Genomic DNA, 25,019 nt, shown 5'->3' with positions numbered 1-25,019 from the left:
GTAATTTGTTAGTCTGTATTCTTAATAGCCCCATCTATCCTAGTCCTAATTCTATCTAAATACCTTTTCTCCTTTTTTTCACCTTGTGATATTTTCTATCAAGGTGAAGCAAAGAGGCTGCAGAAAAAGACATAGGAGGTATTATTTTTGACCTATTCTGTTCCCAGCAAAGCTTGATAGATTTGCCTCATAAGCCTCAAATCCACTGGAGCAGAGGTGGACTGACAGTATTAAATTGAAAAAGCTAAACAGTACAATGTCTCTTTCCAGAAGGAGAGCCCCAGTTACTCTGTCAGCAGTTTTTGCAGAAACTCTTAACTGTATTTCCAGTGAAAAATTGTCAGATGTGACGGACACATTTAAACCATAAGAAACTTTGTGTATCTAGTTGGGATTAAATCAAAATGGAAATCTCAGTTGGAGATGCATTTAAATATGTACAGTACATGTTTAGGTATGACTAATCCAAAATTGTCACTAAAAGGTTGTTATAAATATAAGTGTATGCTCATTTAAATGCTCATTATGAAGTGATTTTTTGGGGGGAAATGGGAAAGTGGTATCATGTACTTGGTTTATATCCTATAATGGCATATTGAAACTATGTAAACCAATGTAAATCTTTTTTTTTCTTTCTTTTTTTTTTTTTAAGAAAAACTGAGATGTTCAAAATACATGTTTACAAAAGTTAGAAATGTTCAAAATTTTTATTACATCCTTAAATAATTCAAAGAATGTGGATTGAGAAACTGACATGTTAACTTATCATGAACTAATCAGAGGGATGAAGCGGTTAGGTAGTCGCCTCAATCAGTCTTATTGCTGTTTTAAATTGTAAGATTTTATAAACACTGTCTAATGTCTAATTAGGTGATGTGGATCAAATTAACTTTAGTGCAGCATCAAGTTTGATGCAAGATTACTATCAGTTATCACATGTGACTATAACTTATGACAGCAACTTCCAAAGCATACAGCACACCATCAGTACACACACAATTAAACAATATGAAGAGTGCAGCGTTGTTGGTTTGGTGCCATTTGTGTTTATTAAAACAAGTCTATGGAAGGAAGAACAACTCTAGTTGCTACTTTTTCCAGACAAGTTTGGGGTAAGGTGAACAAACTAGACCGTTTTTTGGGGATTTTAGCATCGGATGAATGTGAACAAAAATGATGCATATACAATCTGATTACCATAGCTGTATAAGAGTGCAAATTAAATATGCTTTAATCATGGATGGATTCAAGTGTTACACCAAAATCTATGATCCTGGCACTTGATAAACGCCACTATTCAGCTCTTGTTATTTTTTTCACTTGCATGAGGCTTGCCCTATAATAAAGTATCACAGAGCATACTCTATCTTTGGCTAAGGTCACAATACAGTATATAGCAATATACCCATGTATAGTGCTATTTTACAATTTTAGGAGATAAGCCAAAAGGAGTAACAAAAAAAAAAAAAAAAAAGTGTGGGAAATAAAAAAAAAAAATCTCTGTTGCAATGCTATCAAGGGTAGAAACGATACACTATGGATTACAAGGACAGAGTGGTGGTGGCGAGGAAACAATGTGCAGAGGAGGCACAATAAACCGGTACCTGCAGTTAGCATGGCTGTTACAGTATAAGAACGTTTCAGCTATTAGTTTACTAAATTAACCTAACTCCTTGGTAAATCTGATACAAGGTTAACAAAGATAATTTTAGATCATTTTCTACCGCCAATTCATTCATGTTAATGATGCTCCTAAAGTTGCACATCTAAAGTTTTTCTCACTTTTGTCAAGAAAACATAATTAAACAAGCTTCAGATGGCCATTTAAAAGTCATATGGTAGAAAAGATGTCCTTAAAATCTTTTTAATAGAATAACTTATCTGTATTAGCTTACATTTTCAGGCCTAAACTATTTGAAATATTTAGGAAAAATAAGCGTTTTATTATGCATCACTTTCCATCTCTTTCTACTACCAGACTGTATAGAAAAATAAATTATATTTTAGTTTTTAACTGGATATTATCAGTATAGTAAAGGTCAGGTTCTAATGTTTTCTGAGACTGTTTATTGTGATTCAATTATGTCTCTGTTTAAGAATAGTGGAAAACTGAAGGAAGAAGAAATGTGAGAAAATCAGACTGATAGACTTAAAGCAACATGCACATTGCTAATGGTCTGGGTGTTTAATCCAGATTCTGTTGAAGAAACTCTATGCTCAAATTGTGCACCAAGAAGACTTTATAACATCAGAATATATATTTTCATGTTCTAAGGTAATGCATTTTAAAAATGAAAAATGTATTTATATTTTTTAACCAAATGTCTGACTTTTATCAAATCTGTCTGACCATTTTGTTCTCTTAAACAATCAGTCTTTAAGGACAATAATGATCCATAAAGACTTGGGACTTAATCTCCAAAGGTTCCAAATAAAGACAATACATTGTATTTTTTTTTTACGTGCAATAAATCTGCTATGAGTAAGAGATGTTTAATCATAGGCCTATCTTCTTATAACAGTAGACACTGTAAGGAATGCTTTTATTATTCTGTTGTTTTCTACTTTGTTTATCAAACATGACAAAAAGTTTATTTCTGTTTTTCCCTCATTTTTAATCATTGTCTGCCGTCCTGCTCCATTATTTCTGCTGACCTCCGTAGGAATTTTTTTTCCTCTCTTATTATTTTTATATTATTTTTTTACAGTCCAAATAATTTAAAACACACATAGAATATTTCTGTGTCTGGCATTGTCCCAATGCCTTTTTAGTAGCTACATTAGCTATGTTTACATGGACACAAATAATCAGATTGAAGGCCTGATCAGATCAAAAATATGTCATGTAACCATGTCAGATTGAAGATTCTGGTCGGTCTGATTGGAAAAAGATTTCATTCCGATGGGACTTTTTTTTTTTTTTCCCATTGCCATTCTGATTGGCGTCCATGTACACACCCATTCAGACTGAAGAAAACAAATTGTGTGAAGCAGGCACAATGATTACGTACCTTTAATTGAGGATAAGCAGACAAGTTTTTAATTTTTTTTTAAAACGGGCAGCTACTTCTTCTCGGACTACATATGGTGTTTCAGGAAAACACAGTTCTGCATATGTTCAAATGATTTAGTATGATACATGTATACTCACATCATGATTGGGTCATTTTATTTAGTGTCCATTAACAGACTGTAAACAGACTTACGATTAATGAAGATTTAGATCGGATCAGAGAAATTTTGCTCATGTAAACATAATTAATAACTGCAAGTATGTGTGCACAGAGTATGTGAATTATTATTATTATTATTCTGAAGTGTTAAAAAACTATGGATGCAATGGAGTTTCCATCTTCCATCCATCTTCTAACACGCTTAATCCCAAGTGGGGTCACGAGGGGTGCTGGTGCCCTTCACCAGGTTTCAAGTGGGTGAGAGGCGGGGTACACCCTGGACAGGTCGCCAGTCCATCAAAGGGCAACACAGAGACAACCATTCACACTCACACCTAAGGAAAATTTAGAAAAGTCATGTTTTTGGACTGTGGGAGGAAGCCGGAGTACCCAGAGAGAACTCATGCATGCTCAGGAAGAACATGCAAACTCGATGCAGAAAGACCCCGGGTCGGGAATCGACCCAGAACATTCTTGCTGCAAGGCAGTAGTGCTACCAACTGCGTCACTGAGCAACCTGCAATTGAGTTTCAGATTTGCAAAAAAAATGCTTTGCATGTGGTAAATGTTTACATGTGGATGTCTGCCATCCATAAATGTGCACAGTTTGGTCATTAGAATAAAAGCTGCATTTTAATAAAACTCCAATGCAAAAAATGCCTTAAAAACACTGTTTGTGGAATTGCAAACATAAATCACTTTGCACATGCAGAGGTATGCATGTGCAAAGTGATTCAGACAAGCGCTGCGTGTTCAAACAAGTCTGCACGTTTTTTAAGACCCACAAACCATTTTTTGAGATTTTCAGATTAAATGAAACAAACAGATTGGATATACTAATCCGATTGATAACTTTAAACATGTTCTTCATTCATTGACTGCATGCCTTGGCAATACTGTCCATCCATCTTTTTTTTTTCTTTTTTGTAACAGGTGATGCAGGTTTGACGTAGATAAAGCCAGCTTCCTGGAAAACCATCTTTAAGACCCACCTTCAGTTCACGTTGCCAGCGTTGGAGGTTATTACCCAGCTGGATTACAGTGTAATTGGATCCACCAACAATGGCTTTAGACTCCCTTTCCTGTTGCCCTGGTGTTTTGTGTTCTTGTAATACATACCTCTGCATGCCATGATCAGATAGGAGTGGAAGCATCGGCGTCGCCAGACCCCATTTACTGGGGCACGTGCCCCAGTATAAATGAGCTGTGCCCCACTATAAATCTCATGAATATTTGCAACAGTATTACATTTTTTTAATGCATCAATTTAGATCATTCCAACGGGAGGAGACGTATATTTCTACTCAAATGCGCAGCAAGTGTGTTGGTAACTCCAAATTGAGAATGTAATAGCGCCCCCACGTCAGCGCATGTCACTGCATGAACTGCAGGTAAACTAACACGCTGCTCTCAACTGAGTTGGATGGGACACTGTGCGGCCACGACGCATTTTTAGTTCTGGTAACGTTTCTTACCTGTCAATTTTATTATTTTCCCAGTGAAACCACATGATTTATAGGCTACTAACTGAAAATTACTGCATTGGTTTGTAGATGGATATCAGGAAATTCCTCACACGAAGCAGAGACAGGGAAGCAGTAGGGCTAAAACAAGATGAGAGAGAGGAAGGTAAGGTCCCGTAATGAATTAGTGATTTAAGCTAAGCAGTTACATTAGGGACGTTATAAGCAATATGATAGATATTTACATAATTATAAATTTACGTTTTTTTAATGTTTGCTGTAGAGAATGAGAATGAAGGTGCTGGAGTAGGAAAGGGAGGAGGAGGCGAGACTGACTGGCAAGAGACAGGTGAAGGACAGGAGAGACAGGACCATGAAGGTGATGAGGGAGCAACAACCAGCGTCCACAAACAAGAAGGGGACATTAGTGACTTAGGGGGAAAGCATGATGGTCCGAAACAAGTGAAGTTGTCCCACTATCCCCAGGACAAATTTGGAGTAAAAAAACGTTCATTTAATTCAAAATGGTTTGAAAGCTTTTCCTGGTTAAAAAAGAAAGCCTTGTCATCAAGGATATGCAGTGTGTTTTCAACTTGCTTGATAACATCATGTTCCCAACACTAATGCAGGTCATCCAGATCTCCCTCACAATCCCAGTCTACAGCTGGAGTTGTGAAAGGTCATTCAGTGTGTTGAGAAGGATCCACACTTGGCTGAGGTGCACAATGGGACAAGACAGGCTCCATCATCTTGCTATTTTATCAGTTGAAAAGGAAGAACTTTCTAAGCTGAGTCACAGTCTAGTGATTGACCACTTTGCAAAAATGATAAATAGGAGGTACACTTTAATGCTCAAAAAATAAAAGGAAAACTTAGCTCAGGATGAGTTAAACTTTCCCCCGAACTAAAACTCTGTAACCTAGGAATTAATGATTACTTCAGAATGTGTATAAGGAAACTTTTTATTTGTCAAAGTTGTTGATGTCTTATTTTTTATAGCTGCAATGTTGAAAATGTTCATGTCTGTTAAAACAAATATGCTTTTACACTCAATATCTCAACTGGTAATTTTGGTAGGAATGTATCAGGGTGGGGCAGTGTGCTTGTCTGTATTTGTGTATGGAAGAAGGAGGGGCATATGCGTTAGGGGGCCAGTGCCCCAGTAAAGCTTTGTGCCTAGCAACGCCCCTGAGTGGAAGACTGCATGAATAAATCTAGCTCAGATCAGGAGTGCGGTTTACAAAAATGTGCCTGACTGACACACAGTTTGAGTTAGATTACAAGTGTTGTCTAGCAAACTGCCAATAAATAGTGTGATGGTAGAAATAGTGAGTAAATGCCACGCCCTGAATAGAAAACTTGACTGCTGTGCGTCTTTATCGTCCTTCTTCTGGTATTCTCACTTTTATAAAATGTCAGGAATGTTTTGTGTCACTTTTGCTATTGGGGAAGCTGCTAGTGCTGCAACTTGTTGACCGTAGGGTGATTCCACAGGCCGCATGGAGGTTGTTTGCCTTCCTGAGTGGCACTGAGGCTTGCTTCACCCCTGTGTCGCCTTGCCAGCCTATCACACCCCCTCCGGTAAGACGTCTACAGGCCTGTCAACTCTTGTTTAAGTCAACCAGTAAAGAAAACCAGCACACAACGCTGCTCATTGGCCACTGTTGAGGAGACTCTTGTTTTATTGGTCAGCTTGTGGGAGTAAACATCTTCATGTCTGTATCACCTCACTGTTGATAAGGAAGGATTCTTTCTTGTTAGATAAAGAGAAAACAGTGGCTCAAATTTATTTTTACCTTTTCAGTGACAGTCACCGCACAGCCACTTACTTGTTTTCAGTTTCCTCCTCCAATTAAGTATACAGATTAGCTTTTGTTCCTGCTGACTATTTCCACAGTTCAGATTCTGCTTAGTTAGCAATTACTTAAAAACATCTAATTCCTTCTGTGTCTCAGCATCCTTCTTCGTGAATGTTTTACTTCTTGAGTTATTCCAGGAAGTACCGTCCAGGCTGGGCATTAATAAGGATGGCTCCACTCAGTGATCCTCCCTCTGGCCACAACCTTGAGCAGATTAAGCTCCAGATGGTTCTGACAAATCATGTTGACCAGTGGACCAGAGATCCACCTGCTCTTTGTAAACAGACTCCTGACTCTAGAGGAACCCAGGGGGGGTCCTGCACTCTGGTGGCTGTTACCTGACAGGTAGATCTAGGCACAGTGATCATCTGATGCAGGACATCTAGGTTGATAATGTTAAGGGCTATGCTGAAGTCTACAAACAAGACTTGGAAAAGACTTTTTTTTTCCACAAAGAAAGATTTAGCAAGAGATTCAAAACTCTAATAAATGTCCTCCAACATGTATTAGAGTTTTGCTTACATATTGTAGCTGAAGTGAAATATGTCCCCTTATTGTTGGGTAATCTTCTTGCTTTCATCCACAGAGAGCTACAGTATACTTATTCTACCATCAACTTTTGAGGCAAATAGTTTTCTGTGAAAAAACTATATTTAGACGTACAGAACAATGACATTACTAAGCATAATAATGACCTAAATGTTAATAAAAAATAAATAGAATTAAAATTGAGCAATGTGTGCCTACAGTAAAGCACCAGGAAGTGGATTTAGAGGGTTTAAATGTTGGTCATCAGATTATTTCAAATTGTTGTCGCAACTAGTGGCTCAAAAGAATGACTGCTACTGATGCAACAAACTGAGTCCCTAGTGTCCAGGATTTATTTTCCTTTATTACTAATCAAGACTTTTTTTGATAGAATGTGACTTCTACTTGAGCCCAAGTAACTCTAACATTTGACCTTATTGTGGGGGTGTCACCTAACCTGACAACAGCCAGATGCATGTCTCGCTCCGCCCAGCTCCACTCACATACATCTGGGAACCCGCTCATTGAAAGTGATTTCCCCAACCGAATTTATGGTCTGTCCAATCAGGACGCAGGGTGGGTGTGTTCTGGAGTGGAGAAGCGACCGTGAGATTCCAACAACAATGGCGGCTCGCATTGAGGAAGCAAGCATTAGCATTGATGCTGCTATTTCTTCTGTGTTGTCCAATCTATCTGATATTGTTTCATTAAAAGAACATCAGAGAACGGCTTTGAAGGCTTTTGTTGGTGGAAACGATGTTTTCGCCCTTCTCCCGACCGGATTTGGCAAGAGCTTGATCTACCCAATGGCTCCTCCTCTCACAGCGTCACGGGTTAGCTTCGGTGTGAGTGGTTGAAATAGCACGTCAATAAAGATGATAGACAAGTGGCTTATCCAATCATATGCAAGGAGTTTTGATAAGGCCCAGCCTTCAGTAAAGGCAATTCCTATGGCGGGTTCCCAGATGTATGTGAGTGGAGCTAGGCGGAGCGAGACATGCATCTGGCTGTTGTCAGGTTAGGTGTCACCAACAGATGTCAAAAGACAACAGGTAAGAATAGAGTTATGTTTAATAGAAAAAGTCTTTAAAAAGAGCATAAACTATATAAAAAGTCTGACGTTTCTAGCATGCTATTATATTCATTTTAAAAGGTAAGACTTCCAACTTTTCCTTTATTCTGACTTTGTCAAATATTGAGCAAGGATTTAAATTTCTAAATTGTTTTCGTTAATATTTATTATTTTTGAAAAAAAACATGTTCAGGTTGCAGAGGGGTTTCTGTATTTTAAGATCCAGTACATGCAAAAAATATGTACTTAAGTTGACTTTGGTAAAAATCCTGATCAAAATTCATATTTTTTTCTGTTTTTAATGTTTTTGTCAAAAATGTATAAACATTTGATGAAAAGAAACTATTAAACTAAATGTAAAGGGGAAAAAGTAAACTAGCAGATATGTATAAGCAGATGTAGCTTTGTGCAGCTTGCTGTCTTTGTATTGGATCTATTTCAAAATGTAGGGTCTTATCATAAAACCTAATATGATGGCTGTTTTCTGGAATATCTGATCATGTTGCTGTAACACTGAGGACATCAGTCTGTAGGAAATCTGATGAAGAGATTTAAATAACAAACTGCAATCAGTGACAGAGCCACAGGGCTGAGAAGCAGGATCATGCAATACTCTCTGAAATCAATTAGCCTTCAGTAAAACGACAAAGTCAGTAAAATGTATGAAATGATCTGCGGTTCTCAGTTAACCTAAACTCCCTGCTTCTTTCTGAGAGTTTTATAATCCATTAATTGATTTTTGGCTTGTAAATTGGAAATCATTCATGCAGTATGAAGGAAATGGGGTAAAAAGAAAAAGAAATCCTTGTGTCAGGTTCTCTCTAATTTGGATGTTTGAGTATTGGTGGAACATTACACAGAGGTTTACGGGTAGAGAGCTCACTTTCCTAGTGGAGGATGAATTTTGAGTCCCAGGGTTTTACTTAAACAATTTGTCTGACGTCTGTTGAAAGAAATTTGCATTCAGTTCTCTTCTGTCAAACAACCTCTAAACACGGCAAAACCTAAAGGATGCGTGGGGTTCTGTTATCTGCATAAAAGTGAAAGGCAGCACTTTATCCTCGGGGCATGTTGGCATTGTAATGTTTTGTTTTACCTATAATCAGCACACATAACAGTATTTATTTAAAAATCAAACAAGAAGCTACAAACTAACTGTTTAAAAGTTGTAAATTATAGAAGAACATCTCTTTATAAGCATCACATATTTAAAAGGATAGAAATATGCAGCAGATGCAAGTTGATAGCTTAATGAAATAGGTTGTAAATGACGATGTGTTATAATGGGATGATTTTAGATTGAATTAATCGATGTAAATTGCAGGAGGGAAAGTTTGGATTGAACTTCTCTTACACATAAACATATTTGTATATTCTGTGACTCTTATCCAGCAACTGAAAAGTAACAATACATGATGCATGAGGATAATATTGAAGACTGAATAAAAGCACTGAATTTCATTAGATGGTTAAAGTAGATAGACGGCCCTTATCATTTAGCCAGTTTTGATGCTGCTAGACTGTAATTATCATAATGTCTCAACACATCAAATCACAGTTTTGTTAAGTGAAGTCCAACTTTTTGTCAGCCTTTGAAAAATGTGTGAAGTTTAATAGGCTTTCCATTGAAGTTTGGATGAGGCTTGGTGATTGGATCACACAGTTGCCTAGCATGTGGGTAAACTACTCCATAACAATAATGTGCATAACAGGTGGTAGCTTTTGCCTAACACCTGCTGTAAGCACTGAGCTTAACTGCAGGTAGCGCTCCAAGTTCAACAAATGGATAACGTTTATAAATAGCTTTTTAAAAGTTTTGATAAATGAAGACGTCAACCTTAGAGCATCTGTTCTCTGAGATACTGTGATGGATTATGGGTTGGGCATTTTGCATTGGGCTCCAGCCGTCTCCCAGCCTGCAACTGATAAAGCTTCAAATAGTTTGCTTAAACTTGAGAGATGTTTCTGAACTTAGTATTTTAAACTGTCAAAACTGTCAAACAAAGCTGAGCGGTAATATTAACAACACCATTTCCTCCTAGTGTCCGATTCTTTATGTTTACATGGGGCCTGATTACTTGGATTACAGTACCTCAATCGTACTTTGGTTGTTTGTAATTTGTTGTATTTTATGCATCTGTACTCAGCATCTGTGTATGATTTATCTTTATCATACTTGTTGTGTATACTTGTTCGCTAAGCCCACAAGGAATAAAAGTCTTTTGTTGGAAATTATGGAGTTTATTTTACTGGCAGCCCTGTCATTTTTCCTGACAGTTACTTCAGAGCAGCTGGAATCTCTTAGTGTTGGGAACTGACAGTTAATACTGAGAAACGAAAGAAGCTAATTTGAATAGAAGAGGTTTTTAGGCATGCACAATACAAAGCTGCAAGCTGCAGGTATTTGACTTGCTCTGCACATCATCTCTGACCCTTTGGCTGGAGGAGTTTCAAAAACCTCTTTGATGTTGCCAAAAGCCTTATTTGTCCCCACCAGAGCATGAGAATATTATTAGGAGGAGAACATGTTTTCCCTCATTTATCTTGTCACTCATCCATCCTCTGGGGCTGTTTATGAGCTCACAAACAAACAACTTATCTGTAAACTGCAGCAGAAAGCTGTGTCTTAGCCCTTCTGGCTCACAGTCGCATCTTCATGATTCCAAGTTCTTAGAAACCAAATTATTCAACTTAACTTCATAATTTCAGTTTTATCCAGAAAAGGATTCTGCTAACAGCTTCAGCTTGATTTGAAGTCTCATTATGTGAGGTTGGTTAAACCAGGTAATGATACTTCAGTATGTGAACTTTGTCCTCCTATCACTGCAGACTGAATATTATTTAAACAGAAAAGAAAGTGTTATCTCTTATATCTAACGTTTTGCTTCCAAGCAATTGGACATTCTTGCAAACTCACACATTTTCCAAATGTCTTTCCAAGGTTCTTACGCAACTAAGCCTTTAAAACTATAGACTTTATCCTATTATGTATCTTTATTTTTTACAAAATTTAGGAAGATTTAATTTTGAAAAAAGCTTGGATATTTTTTTGTTGCTCTTCCAAAACTTTTTTTTTTAATCAGAAAAAAGCTCAAGATTATAATTTTTGCATGAATCTATGTATAATCAATTGCAATCTTTATCTTTTATTTGACACGTCTTTCTGGTTTTAACATTTTATTCTTAAATATGTTTATTTATTTTTTTTATAGAGTATGTGTATTTAAAATTTTAAATCAATATCTTTTTTATTTTGGACTTTTGACAACTGACTGTAAGCCTTTATAAACAAATGAAAAAGACATAATTGATTGGTGTAACATTATTACTTCTAAATTATTATTAAGGCATACTTTTACAGAAAAAATGGTGATTTAAAGAATTTGCATTTATTAAAGAATTATACAATATTCATTTTGTAAATACAAAATTTGGAGTAATTTAGTCCAAATGACAAAAAGTTGAGCTTTTTTTTAAGTCTGGAAGAGTCTGAAACTTAAGGTGTCTAAACACTCTTTCCTTTCTGCCTTGTTGCTTTTTCACCTATTGTTTAGTCTAGTACCTGCTTGAATTTAGAGGAGGGTTATTTATAGCATTACGCTTTTATTTAGGAATGATTATAAAAAGGTGTCCTAAATCCAAGCCAAAAATCAACTAGTTCTACAACTGACCCCATTTGAAATATTTTCTTTTTACAGGGAGTTTGCTGAATTGCTTTAATAACATGTGTGGGAAATACAAGAAGAAAATTATAAATCTGCTCCATTATGTTGATTCCTTCATATTTTTTTTTAAACCTGGCATAGATCAGACAAATGACGAACCTGTATGCTCTTGCCTAGAGTCGTTGTAGGATTTTAAGATTGCTTTTTTTTACCATCACATATTTGGCTTTCTCAAAAATAATTAAATGCATAGAAAAACCCTTACAGTTCAAATTATTATGGATCCAGAACACTTTCAAATATTTCCCAAAGCAACTGCTTAACCTCTGTAATATAAAAGCTGAAATTTTCATTATAATTGGTTTCATATTATCAGATATGAGGATAAATCTGATTGGTTCATTAATCAGGACAACCAACTTTTCCCATATTTTGTCTTTAGCTGAAGCAGTCTGTTTGAGGTAATGAGCACATTAAATGGACCTACAGCAGAGCCCACTGGCTGTCATCAAATTGTAATCCTGATCCTGTATGCAGAAAGCAGCTCAGATAAAAATGGAGGAGGCTCTTTAACATCAGGTTAAAATGTCTGTTTTGCAGCTGCTGCATGGATGCGATGAATAAGGCGTCATCAAAGGAGCTCCTTCAAGCCATGCACACATAATCGTAGTATTACAGTTAATGAAATTTACACTCAGCATGAGCAGAGAGTTTTAGTCAATGTGGCTCAGTGCTGTGCTGCCCAGGGCACCTTTCACACTGAAAGCAGGTCGGGGTTAACAGTCTTTCATGAATGCTAAGTTGAAGAAAATATTCCTTCAGATATAAAGTAATAGCTTCTGGTCATTTTCTTTTCTCTATTCAGCTTTATTTTTATTATTTTTTTTCCCATATCAACGTCTTGTGCTTTGATTTCAGCCATTAAAAGACAAAAGGTCTGGTGTCGATAAGGAACTAAATAACTTTCTCCCTAAACTCCACAAGGAAAACAATGACGTGACGGGCAATATTTTTTTCTGTTTGTTTGCTTCATCCACACCAGATTTATTTTGTCGCTCTTGGCAAATGAATTCACTGCTGAGGTTAATGTGACTCCAGGCGGAAAGTTCAATATGGAAACACTTTGTCCTCCCAATGGCTACATAAACATGCAATTATTGAATTGCAGGGTTAATTCCCTCTTTACAAGGACGCCTGATAATGAAGTAGTTGATGCCAGACACACATTGAATTTTATCCAAAGTATGAGGTAGAAAAAAGCTGACCTCGTACAAAAGTTAAGTTGTTGTTGGATCAGCTTTTAATCTTTATGATCATGAATAATTAAGTTTCAGCCAAACATATACTGTACTGTACATAATGGTCAAAAAGTATACCAGTAAGATCAAGGGAGAAAAAACGATGTGCGAAACCTTACTAGAAATTATGCAAATAAATGTCCACTAAACTAAAAGGCATTAATTTGACATATCTTCTTTTTATTTTTTGCATAATGCAGGCTTTTTAAGAAAATGGTTCATCTTTACAGAACAAATGAGTTTGAATTATGGTAGCTAAGCAACTGCTTTTGCTTGTCATAGAATACTATCCAAAGGTGTGAAATAATTAGAAACAGCCTTCAAATCAAATACATTTTTGACTTGACTGAATTGAAGAAGTTATCCTACTTCATTATTAAATCCATTCTCCCCTCAGATTGTTTCTATGTTAAATTATTCTGCAGCAAATCTAGAACCACTCTGACTAAACTGTGCAGGAGTTTTGACAGAGCCAAGCTGCAGACTGATTTCCTTTTAGCTAGAATGTATTTTATATAAAATATGATATTCTGAACACTTATTCTGCCGTCTTACACTAAGCCTCCACATTGCTGCAAACCAGCTCATTTTTTATTCAGTTTTTCCATATTGTTTTAAATCACAGTGAAACTGAGTGTTCTCAAGTCGCAGCACGTCTGCAGGCTTAAACCCTGTTGCACGGTGGCGGCCAGGAAGCAGAAATGGACCTCAGACGAACCCTGACCCTGCCCAGACAGAGAGAGGGGATCTGTCTTCAAGAGCTGCAGCAAGGACTGTGTGCTCAAAAAAATAATAAACAAACATGAGCAGAAAGAGGGAAACACAGTGACCCATTCATCAGTCAGGCTGACCCTGCAGGGACAAAGACCCTGTTCATTAAATGGACACTTGAGGCCCAGTCAGAGATCACACTCCTGCCCTCACGGTGAGGATATTACAATTCACATACAGCAAAGAGGAGGGGGGGGCCATATCCCAGGAGGAGGTCACAGTCCTTGTGCTATTTGCCTCTTCTTGATAGCGTTTTTTAAGTTTATTTAAAACATTAAGCTGATTTTGCTGTTCCCCCCGGTTGCTCGGTCAATATTGTTTAGCATTTTAGAAATCTGGCCTTTATGATAAAGTAAAAAGACGACATCCATAATAGTCTCTGTTTGCAGTTTACCACTAGCTATACAAGAGGATAAAGGAAAACATTGGAGAAGCTGCTCTGCTCACATCAGCCCCAATTCAAATTTCTAGCCTGCCTCTGAAAACACTGCCCACCAGTCTGAACACACAATCCAGTAGAGCAAAGCATTTTGTGAAGGTCTTTTTCCTGAATTCAGAAGCTGGTCAGAGATAAGAGAACTATGGAAGGAGGTGAATCATTAAATAGAAAACAATATTTCATGTGGGATGGGAAAGGTGCAAAATTTTAAACTTCAGGTTCAGAAATTCTTTACATGATGTTTTTTTTTTGCCATAGTTTGTAGTAAAATATAAAATACAAGAGAAAGCAGTGCTAATCTGAACCACTAATCACTTCTTAAATTGCTTCCAGGAAGCAAGATTTTGATAGATTCATTTAGGTGGCTCTAAATTAAGATGCTTTCTGAAGTTTCTTCTTCTGCCATTTTCCTTTGATGTTTAATCCTGTAGCTGTTCTCTGACCTTCAAAAGGACTAAAGAAGTGTAGTGTAAGACTATCTGATGACAAGAACATCCAAGGGATGGGAGGGAATAAAAACTTCCCTAACAGGAATATGATTTGCAAACCTCTGATGTGACAACAGAAATACAAGACTAAATCAGCATTCAGTCTAAATTAATGACATGAGCACATGAAAACTGGTTAGAACTCAAAGGATATGTTTTTTTTTTATGTTGTGTAATCTGCAGCATGGATGGCAGCAATTTGTCATCCTGAATGCTAACTGACAAACTTGATAAATGGAAATGAAACAGTTTTTCAGAAATTCAAATGGTGCCGTCATGCTTCATACAATATTAAAAAGTTAGCTTTAGGCTACTGATGCTTCACATAAATTTATAGTTGGAGGAAGAACTTACGTTCTGTGTCTCACTATGTGTGGCAGTACAGACACAGATCAGATGTTTCGCACTGTTGCTGGCACACCTTGTGACATATTGCTCACTGAGCCGTGCACCATGCATGGGAGGGCAGGATGAATCACCAGATTAGGATTGTCACTGCTATAGCTCGGTGCAGACTGATTGTAGCAAAGGGTTTGACTTTCTTTACTGACTACAGGTTGGATTTCAGATTTGTAAGCCAGTAGAGCATGGTGTGTCAGACATCAGTTCTGTTTGACACTAATTAGATTTTAATGTTATATGTTTTCTTTTGGAAACCTAATGAACATACTGCATTTCCTTCTCCTGACTGAAACCCGAAATAGTAACTTATAGATTTATTTGGTTAAAATGCAAAGTCAGATTTTCCCAGCCCAGCTTTTTTTTTTTAAATATCTCAAGCACTTAAATTCCTATTAAACTTTAGATGCCTTCAATGAGCAGCCCTCATCCTAACAAAAGCTTATTGATTAACTCAACCTCAGGTAGTATGAGAACCCTCCTTCATCTAGGAGTTTATGATTATTTGATTTTCTTTTTGATTAACTTTATTGCAAAAATTCTTGATCACCAATGTTAAAGATACTTTAAAGATAAATATACGATCAGATAAAATTTAAATGCATACTGTACATTTTAGCTCAGTCGTGTATAAATGCAAACGGTTTACAATAAACTATAATGCAAACTGGTAAAATGTGAAGGCTTGATGCCTATCATTATTATAGAAGGACTACAGTATGGAGCAATCACTTTTCCTAAAAAACATGACAACAGAGGAAGGCAAACTTGAATGCATTTGGCACAAACAGGAAAGATTTTACGATACTAAGATAGAAAGATATTATCACGACACTAGAAAAGCAGATGTGTCAGGCTGGAAAGGGATTTGAGGCGATTTCCAAACCATAAAGCCAATTAATTTAAGCAACTTTTCAGTGAATTTTCATTAAAAAAAAATCATAGATAAAAGAAGAAAATCTCAAATTGGAATTAGCTGAACCTTTCTTTGTGCACTAAAATAGCAGGGAATTTAGAGGGCTTTATGCACTTTTTTTTTGCTAACTTTGCTTTAATGGGATAGAGATTTTTTTTAAGAATAATTCTGTAATGTTGTTGGTTTTTTAAAGTACGCTGATACATCACCTGGCTGATAGTGGTTTTTCTTTTCCTGTATTGCATCAGCTCATCCATGCACAGGTTAGCTCATTCATTAGTGCATTCAGCAGCCAAGCCTTAGGATCATGTGAAACACATGCCCTGCTGCTCCATCCATTTACTAATCAATGTAAATAATTTGTTAATGAATAACATTTTTTTTTATTTAAAGTTATGTAACATTTGTTACCATTGTGTCACATTTTCTGATGAAAATGGAGGAAGAAAAAGCACTACAGCAGTAGCCATTCAAAATGTCCCAACTTTCCTTGATGAGCCCTTGGCTGGTCCTTGACTAGTCCCCTTCAATTCCTTTTTAAATATGTAAAATATTCAAGCTTTGGTACTACCGGCGCATGCTCATAATGAGTTGGACGGAGATGTTGCACAACGAGGAGGTTCTACAAAGAGTTTCTCCAAAAAGTTCCTGTACTTCAATCATGTCAGCCCGGCCTCATCTGGTCTGGACTGGAAAATGATGGTTGCTCAAGTGCATGCCAAACAAGGATGAGGCAGATGACGTATAATATGGATTGACGACATGGAAGTGATCACAGGGGAGAAGGGCGTGAAGAGGAACATGTTGAGGGCCGAGAACAAGCAAGAATGGCGCAATGTATTGGAGGCCTACGATCGAAACTGGTCAGGGTGAAGAGAAAGTAAAATATTCTTTCTGTCATGATTTTTGGACATTAAGATCTAAAGAGAAGTGTTATCTCCTGGTCAGACTAGGGTGGAGTTGGAGCAAAAATATTTGCACGCCCATGAGAAGCCCAGTGGCTGGAAGTTGGAGGGGATTTTGCTGCCGTTCGGCTGGCTTTTGACAGGGATGAGCCATTTTGAATGACTGGTACTGTACATGTTTCGACCAGCAGCACAGATCAGGGATTGGTTAGACTAATGTCAAAATAAATATTATCTGCCTTAAAGCCTTTAAAGTTGCATATAAAGCTTCAATTCACAATTTTTTATCTGTTGGGACTTAACAAAACACATAGATTAAATTATTTTAGAAATATAGATTATCTTTCCAATCATAAAGACTGATTCAATGCAGGTTTAGCCCAATCTGATCATAGTTAAAATGCACCACGGCTAGTTCACATTAATAAGGATGTGAGACAAATTAACATGTAACATGCTTTAATAAACAATGTACTAATCACTGGCTTTAATAACTACTAACTATAATCACATGGTTGATCTTTGTATTTACTCTTTGGATAACCAAGTCCCAGTTCCTGTATACTGCTTCCGGTTAGTTTAGGCTACAGAGAAACGTCACCCATCACCACTTCTCACGGTCTGTCACTGTGATCCAATTATAACGAGAAACATTTTGATTTGCCACATACTAACATAATCAGTTTGCTGGTTGAAATGTGAAGCTTTCTATCTCATTAGATTTCTCTCCTGTTGTGGTGTTAATACCCTCTGCATGTCACAGTCAGAGTGCAGCCAAACTGTGTTAATTAATGTTATTTCACTTCCTCAATGTGCCTGGATCACAGGACGTTTAATACCAGATAGAAAAAGTCAAGAGAGCACTTGAAGACATGTTGCTAAGCTCTGATATGTAAAAGAATAGCTATGTTTGTTCATTTGTTTTGATAAAAAGCAAGATGACTTGGTTTTTTTTGTCATTTTATTTTTTTTCAGAGTAAACAGTTTGTAGACTGATTTAAATTAACCTTTGATGTTGCTTTTATGCCCCCTGTGATAACTCAGCCTTAAATCTAACAAAATGCAGAAGATCATTGTCAGATCATTGAGTTTGTAAGAACCTTGTGACAATACACAAAATGACAGTTTAAGTTTTAATTTTTAATTAAGTTTTAATCCAAAAGTCAAGAATAGATCTAAGTTTTGCATACAAGTTTTGAGGATATTTTTGTTTTGTCCTCCCTTAATTACAATATTTTAGATCGCGATTAATTATGGCACAGATGGGAACTTTAAAGTCTCACTAATGAGTCAATTATTACAACATTTGAAAGCATGTCCTGTTCTATAAATCATCTGTGCACTTTATGAAATTATGTATGAAAAAGTCAATTTTTTCTGAAAACAGTAATTTGAAACATTTGGTGGGGGTTGCTAAAAGCTTGGATCTCTTGTTGGTCTTTGTCAAAGATGTTTGCACCAAAAATGGGTGATATAGAATGTTTAAAGCAACATCTACCGGCTGCCAATAGGGTTTGTTAAATGCAAAAGATAATGCACAGCACTTTGCTCTTTCAGATGTTTCACTTTGATCAAGTACTATCTTTGCTATTGAACTATTTCAGATAAAAGCAGCCTTACCTGGGGGTTGCCACTTGTAAAAAAAAAAAAAAAAAGTATAAGTGGAGCCTAACTTTTCCATTTGCCTCTACCCCAATTTATACCAAATAAAATTTATTTGCCAACTGTCTGTGATATGCTTATAATTTAGTTATTTTCCTGATTCAATTATAGATTCATGTGTCTTTGATCGGGGATAAAAGAGCCTGTTGACTTACAAAGTTATCAATTAAAAGTCAATTGAAGGTTTTTAATCAATTGTCAAATATCCAAAATAAAATGTTTTTTTGACTAAATAATTTCTTAATTCTTAGCCTATTCTTTTGAAACAGTTTAATCTTGAGATACAGTAATGTCTAGACCTTTCTTAAACAATGTTAGAATAATATATATACTGTATATCTCAATAAATATTCTTATCTTATGGTTTAAAAAAGAGGTATGATGCTCCTTTTCCTCACTGTAACTGATCCCATTTCATTCGCAGGTCCGTGGGGGAGATGCATGGGCAGTGACTGCGGTCCAGGAGGAAGCCAAAGCCGCGCTGTCTGGTGCGCCCACGTGGACGGCTGGACGACTCTTCACACCAACTGTGACCAGGGTCAGCGTCCCTCCAACCAGAGGAACTGTTTCCGTGTGTGTGACTGGCACAAGGACCTGTATGACTGGAAACTGGGTGCCTGGAATGAGTGCATGCCAGTTTCAGCAAGGACCTTTGGGGCTCCACGGCAGTTCACATGCAGTGGAGGAGAAGAGGGCATTCAGACCCGGGAGGTGGGCTGCATGCTCAAGTCAGATGGGTCTCCAGCAGAGGATGCCATCTGTGAATACTTTGAGCCCAAGCCACGCCTGGAGCAGGCTTGTTTGATCCCTTGCCCCCAGGATTGTGTTGTATCAGAGTATTCTCCATGGACCTCCTGCTCCAAAACATGTGGAACAGGCCTTAGGAACAGAATACGCAGCGTACTGGTTCCTCCACTTTTTGGAGGATCCGGTTGTCCTAATCTCACTGAATTTGAGTCTTGTAAACCAGGACCTTGCTTGGGTCCTGAGGGAGTGTACAGCCTTATGGTTGGACCATGGAGCGCTTGCACCTTACCACAAACTCGAACTACACGGCAAGCAAAGCGAAGGAAAGGGAAAGGCCAAGGACTGAGAGAGCAAGGAGGGGTGAAAGATCCTGAAACCAGAGAGCTGATTAAAAAGAAACGGACCAGGAACCGCCTTAACCGGCAAGAGAGTCCATTCTGGGACATTCAGGTTGGATACCAGACCCGGGAAGTGAACTGCATACACAGGAACGGGAGCAAAGTGGGACGCAAGTAGGTGACAGACTTTTTTCTTATTCATTCTGTGAAGCTGTTATTGTTTTTTTTGTTTTTTTAATCTCTGCAGTTTTAGAGCAAGTGTTTTATAATGCACGATAAATCTAGACATGAAGTAGATCCTTATTTTCAGTACTTTATACCTTCATCTGGATTCTAATCTTCTTTCCTGCCTGATGGTCATTTACCTCTTTAATACAGCTGTTACTCGTGACAGCCAAACATTTATCCTACAGAATTTGGTTGCTTCCTGTCAGGAGGTGACACATTCAGGGAGATGTTTGTCGGCTGGGTCCTTGTCAGCGCCACGCTGCCAAAGCAATGAGGAACAACTGTCATTAAAGTGTATTTGATGTAGAGTTCTGCAGAGGGAAGTGGCACAAAAAGGCTCCCTCTGTGACACAAGATCAATCTTAGCCATGACTTTGTTGCTTTTCACAAAAAATAGTTTTCCTTTTTTTTTTTCTCCTTGCATTTTGAATTGCTATTTCATTAAGAAATCAAGCATTACTCAATATGCCAGAACTTATTGCCAGGTCATAAAAGTTTAAAATGGAATCATAAATCTAAAATAAAACTCAGCGTAAGTTTTTTTTTTTTTTTTAAGGCTTGTAAAAGCCTTTGTACTTGCAGGATACTATTTTAAAACCTCTCAATTTTAGCACTTAACAACACAAGTTAATTTTCATGATCAGAATTGAGAAATGGGTACCAAAGCATAAAAGAAAAAAAGAAATCAGAAAATACAAGGCAGCAGAAAGCTAGCTGAAAGTTTCTGAAGAGTGATGATGTTCCCTGCTGGTTTTCTAATAAGGGATTTCTGTGCTTTTTAATAGAGTTACTCGGCTTAAACTCCAAAAGTCTGTCTACATTTTTTAATCCCTTATTTCCCCCCTAAGTCCGTCCAGAACATTTCTCCCATTGATATGTTTGGAATTTTAAATTAAAATCAAGCTGCATCTGGAGCTTAGAGGTCTCTCCTTCACCTTTCTGACATGCTAAGTGAAAACAAAGATAGACTTCCCCAGTTTATCTTTGGACAAATATAAGCAAAGAGATCTTTATTTTAAGTAAGAAAATTAATTATTATTTTATTAATTTATATATTTTTTCCATAGGGGCTCATTGGAGAAAGCCAGAGAACTCAGTCCATTGTCTTTTTAACTTTACTGTTGAAGTGTCTTTATTATGAAACCGTTTTTTGTTTTGTTTTTTTCTTTTGGCCAATGTGTCATGATGTTAGATCGTCATCTAAGTACATGCCTCTTTAAAAGCAGTAGTTTCAAAAAAACTTTTCTGCTTCTAAAAAAATTTCTGAAGGCTTACTGATATTTTTGCCTTTTAATTGTTAGTTTGTCTTCCTCTAGAACATGTTGGTATTTGGCGATTTAAGGAAAGGTCAGACTAAAATGATTTGAGGTAGGACAAAAAATGATTGATGCAACACATTAAGAGCAGTGAGACAAGTCAGTAATTTTACCCAAGAAAAGAAAGTAAAAAATTGTAGCTTTTCAAAATACTTAAAGTAGTGAACTATTATTCAAGAAACATGCTTTAAATCTGAGTTGCTTCATGTCGGATCTAACCTGTTTGACCTGTCATTATTCTTGCTGAGAGCTACAAAGGCACATTGTCTGACTGAAAATAAGAAAGATTAATGGCTGTCAGTTTCCATTCACTTGCTGCACACATTTTCTATTTGACAATGTATCTGAGAGCACAATGTCTGACAGGAAGGTCTGTCATATGAACTTTCCAGTAGTTTGAAATCAACATTTCTGAAGAAATCTTGTATTTGTATGTTTTTATCAAACCCCTCAGAGACAGTATGGCAGACAGGGATAGTATAAAGAACTTGCTCTGACATGACGTGAAGACAAGATATTTTACTTTTTATAAGTCTTTGGGAAATGAACCTCCTGGAAGTCTAGATTTGAAGGAAACTTCAATATTCCCATTTGTTTATATCCAATAATCCGCATGAAGTCTATTCCTTTATTTTCTGTATCAGCGTTTTTGTTTAACTGTTGCTAAATTGGCCTGATATAAGCAGTAGATAGAAGTATCCTTACAACTATGTGAGCTCGTAAGGTTTGTCACATACTAACCATTGTCTGGGTTAGGAATCCATAAAGTTCAGATTGTGCAAAAGAAACTAAATCAGTCTTGGTTGTCTTAAACTGCTCAAAAAATAACATTGGTAGAATTCTTTTTTAATGATATAACACCAAACTATAAAGGGTTTGATTGGTATCTTATGGCTTTGATAGAAACAATCAAGATTATACATGGAGCTAGAAGGAAAAGGATGAATGGTATTAACATTGTGTATGACTAGAAATATGCAAGGCAACAGAAGTTTATTTGTATAGCACAATTTAGTACATGGACAATTCAAAGAGCTTTACACGATTTGGACAATAAAATAAAACAAAAATAAAAGCAGAGTAAAAGCAAATTAAGATCAAAACCTGATAAAAGCAGGTAGTAAAACAAAGAAAACAGTTGGACCACAACCTTAAACTAATAATACCTCAGGCAACAGTTGAAGGCAGCTCTAAACAAATTGTTTTTTTTTTTACTTTGACTTAAAGAGCTCAGACTTTCTGCACTTATGCAATGTATACTGTGCTTTGATCTCATTCTACTTATTGACATTCAATGCAGTTATATTAAGATGTCTTAAGAAGTCCTATATTTAAATAATGTTGTGTGTGTTATAATGTCAGCATGCATGTGGTTGTCATGGAAGCAATGTACTGTAGGCAATATGGTAAACTTCAAAGGTTGAGTAGCTGGATGGAGCAAATAACTTCCTGGTATGAAAGCTATTTGGAGATAAAAATGGCCTCCCAAAAAAGAAACTAAATCAGACCTAAATCTATGCTAAAGATAGGTTAATGTCAGTGATCATAGTAAAAATATCTTTCTGTCTAAAGAAAAAGCATTTTTTAAAGCAAATTCTGTTTAATTGTTAACAATTCTTCCTCCATGTAAGCTTAAATCAGAGGCAACAGGGCTTTGGCTCCATTTTTCTGAAAGTTTTTGGTACCAGAGTAAACTGTATTTGCAGCACTGTTGTTTCTGAGCATCTGGAAGCCCAACCTCCAAAGAAAGATTCAATTTAATGACCCACCCATCGTTCTCCTGGCTTTATGGAGTCTGTTGTTATGTAAGGGTTTTCTGTTTAGCCATTTAAATCATGATGATCTGCTTGTGTATCAGAGACAAACGGACTTTAGTTCAGTTTTTCTGAAAAAGGTACAAAAGTACAACCAGTTGATAAACACTTCTGCATAGGTGTTTTCAGAAAAACTGAGCCAAAATCTCAGATTTAAGCCTGTTTGTTACCTGTCATGTTGTGGTAAGAAGAGAAATATTCAAATGGCATAATTGCAAAAACAAATGTGCCTGAACATAACTGGATCAGTTCTGAGTCATGCTGGTTACACTTCAAGGATTTGCCATGATTTTAGGGAGATGGGCCGGTTCTCTGTTTATTCTGGTTAGAACAGTAAACATGAAACAACCACATCCTGGACTGCACGCTCCAAGACCTGCACAGAGAAAGGTTATAAAACAAAATTAAAGTAAGCCACTGTTGCTTTATGTTCAGAAATTCACTTAAATTCATATTACAGATGGAGTATAGATATGTATTACAATCGCAGTGGTAAAATAGAATGCAACAAGTAAATCTGATTAATTTCGATGTCATTCTTAGAGTCGGTTACCTTTTGCATTTGCACCAATTAGGTACCTATGTGCGGTACGTGGGAATAGGCTTTTTGACTCAATGGTTCCTATTTTAATGTGTGTCTGTGCGATTATAAATGTAAATTTGCTTAATAACAGCTCAGTTTTTCCAGTTTAACATTTAAACAAATATTTTTAAAACCCAAAGTATTAAGACCACAATCGTTTTTTTTTTTCTTTTTAAATGTGTTCAATATGATGATGTATGTGCATAATAATGCACAAATAAAACCCAGCTCCACCTATTCCTATCTTTATTCTTTCCTCTTCAGAAAAATGGTGTGATGGGGGTCCATGGTGGTCGAATAAATGTAAAACTCATGAGCAAAAGAAGCTTAAGTAAAAAAGATAAATGTAAAAAATTTTATTGCAAATGAATGTGCAGCTTACTTCTTTGCTGCAAAGTGCATTTGTTTTTTTTTTTATCTTTTTTCCTATTAAAACAAAAATCTGTTTGTTTGTTGTTGGGTAAGACCAAAGTTCATTCCACACTGACTATAACCCCCTCTGTGGAGAAATCTTACACTGAAGGATTGGAAGCTGACATCATCTCAAACACTTGGTCTACTCAGTAGTTCCAACAAAGTTTGGTCATGACTTTAACAGTACTGAGTTATGTAATCATCCCTAATATGGATCAAGATTACAAATCGGGAGAGGCAAGGAGGTACAATTTACAAAAAAATACAGCCAAAGAGCAAATAAAGATGACTTTCCTGATCTGAAAGTCTCTCATTTACAAAAATCCTAATGGCTCTTCCATTCCAGTCCCCATGCTTCCAATGTCCTGCCCCTTTTAGACGTGTCTCTTCTTCCATACACCTCATTCAAACGGCTGAATTGCCTCCCCCATATCCTTTCAGAAGTCCTACTGGTAGTTTGACCTGGGTTTGTTAGCGCAGAGACACATCTAAAAGGTGCTGGACACAGGACCTTGAGTTCTTTAGTTGAAGACCATTGGTGTACACACCTGTCTTTGTAACAGAATATATTTTTCTGTTATTATGACAGAATATGAATGCAAACCGGTTACATGAACTGGGTTGTTAAAAATGAATACAGAAGCCAACGTTTCACACTCTGAAAACTGTCGAGCTGATGCATCTGCACAAATTACAATGCAATGACCACATTAGGGTTTAGCATGATATACAGTCGTTATTATTTTGAGAGCAGGCAGTTATGTCTTGAAGAGAATGCAAGATCGCAGTTCAAACCTCACACTGTCACTCTGGATCCCTTACAAACACCTTTGTCATGCCAGTACTCCCCAGATCCTACATGCTGCTCATCGCTCCATAAGAGATAGGTTCAACAAGGACCTTTTTCGTTGCACTGTATATTTGCAACACCTATAAAGATT

At 36.8% G+C, this 25,019-nt stretch overlaps 1 protein-coding gene across 8 annotated transcripts in view; it reads left to right on the top strand.

The window, feature by feature from the left end:
- Nucleotides 1-25,019, top strand: part of LOC119779786 (thrombospondin type-1 domain-containing protein 7A) — a 242,010-nt gene that overhangs the window by 67,942 nt on the left and 149,049 nt on the right. For all 8 annotated transcript variants that reach the window (XR_005280288.1, XR_005280289.1, XR_005280290.1 and 5 more), the window contains exon 2: nt 19,063-19,897. Coding sequence is in view for 4 of the 8 variants with exons in the window: in XM_038279571.1 (XP_038135499.1) it covers nt 19,063-19,897 (835 nt within the window). In the remaining 4 variants the exon portion in view is untranslated. The remainder of the gene's footprint in view (nt 1-19,062; nt 19,898-25,019) is intronic.

Source organism: Cyprinodon tularosa, unplaced genomic scaffold (genome assembly GCF_016077235.1).
Source record: "Cyprinodon tularosa strain WSP-4 unplaced genomic scaffold, ASM1607723v1 ctg151, whole genome shotgun sequence".
Lineage (NCBI taxonomy): Eukaryota > Metazoa > Chordata > Actinopteri > Cyprinodontiformes > Cyprinodontidae > Cyprinodon > Cyprinodon tularosa.
This window is presented reverse-complemented; position numbering and strand designations above follow the sequence as displayed.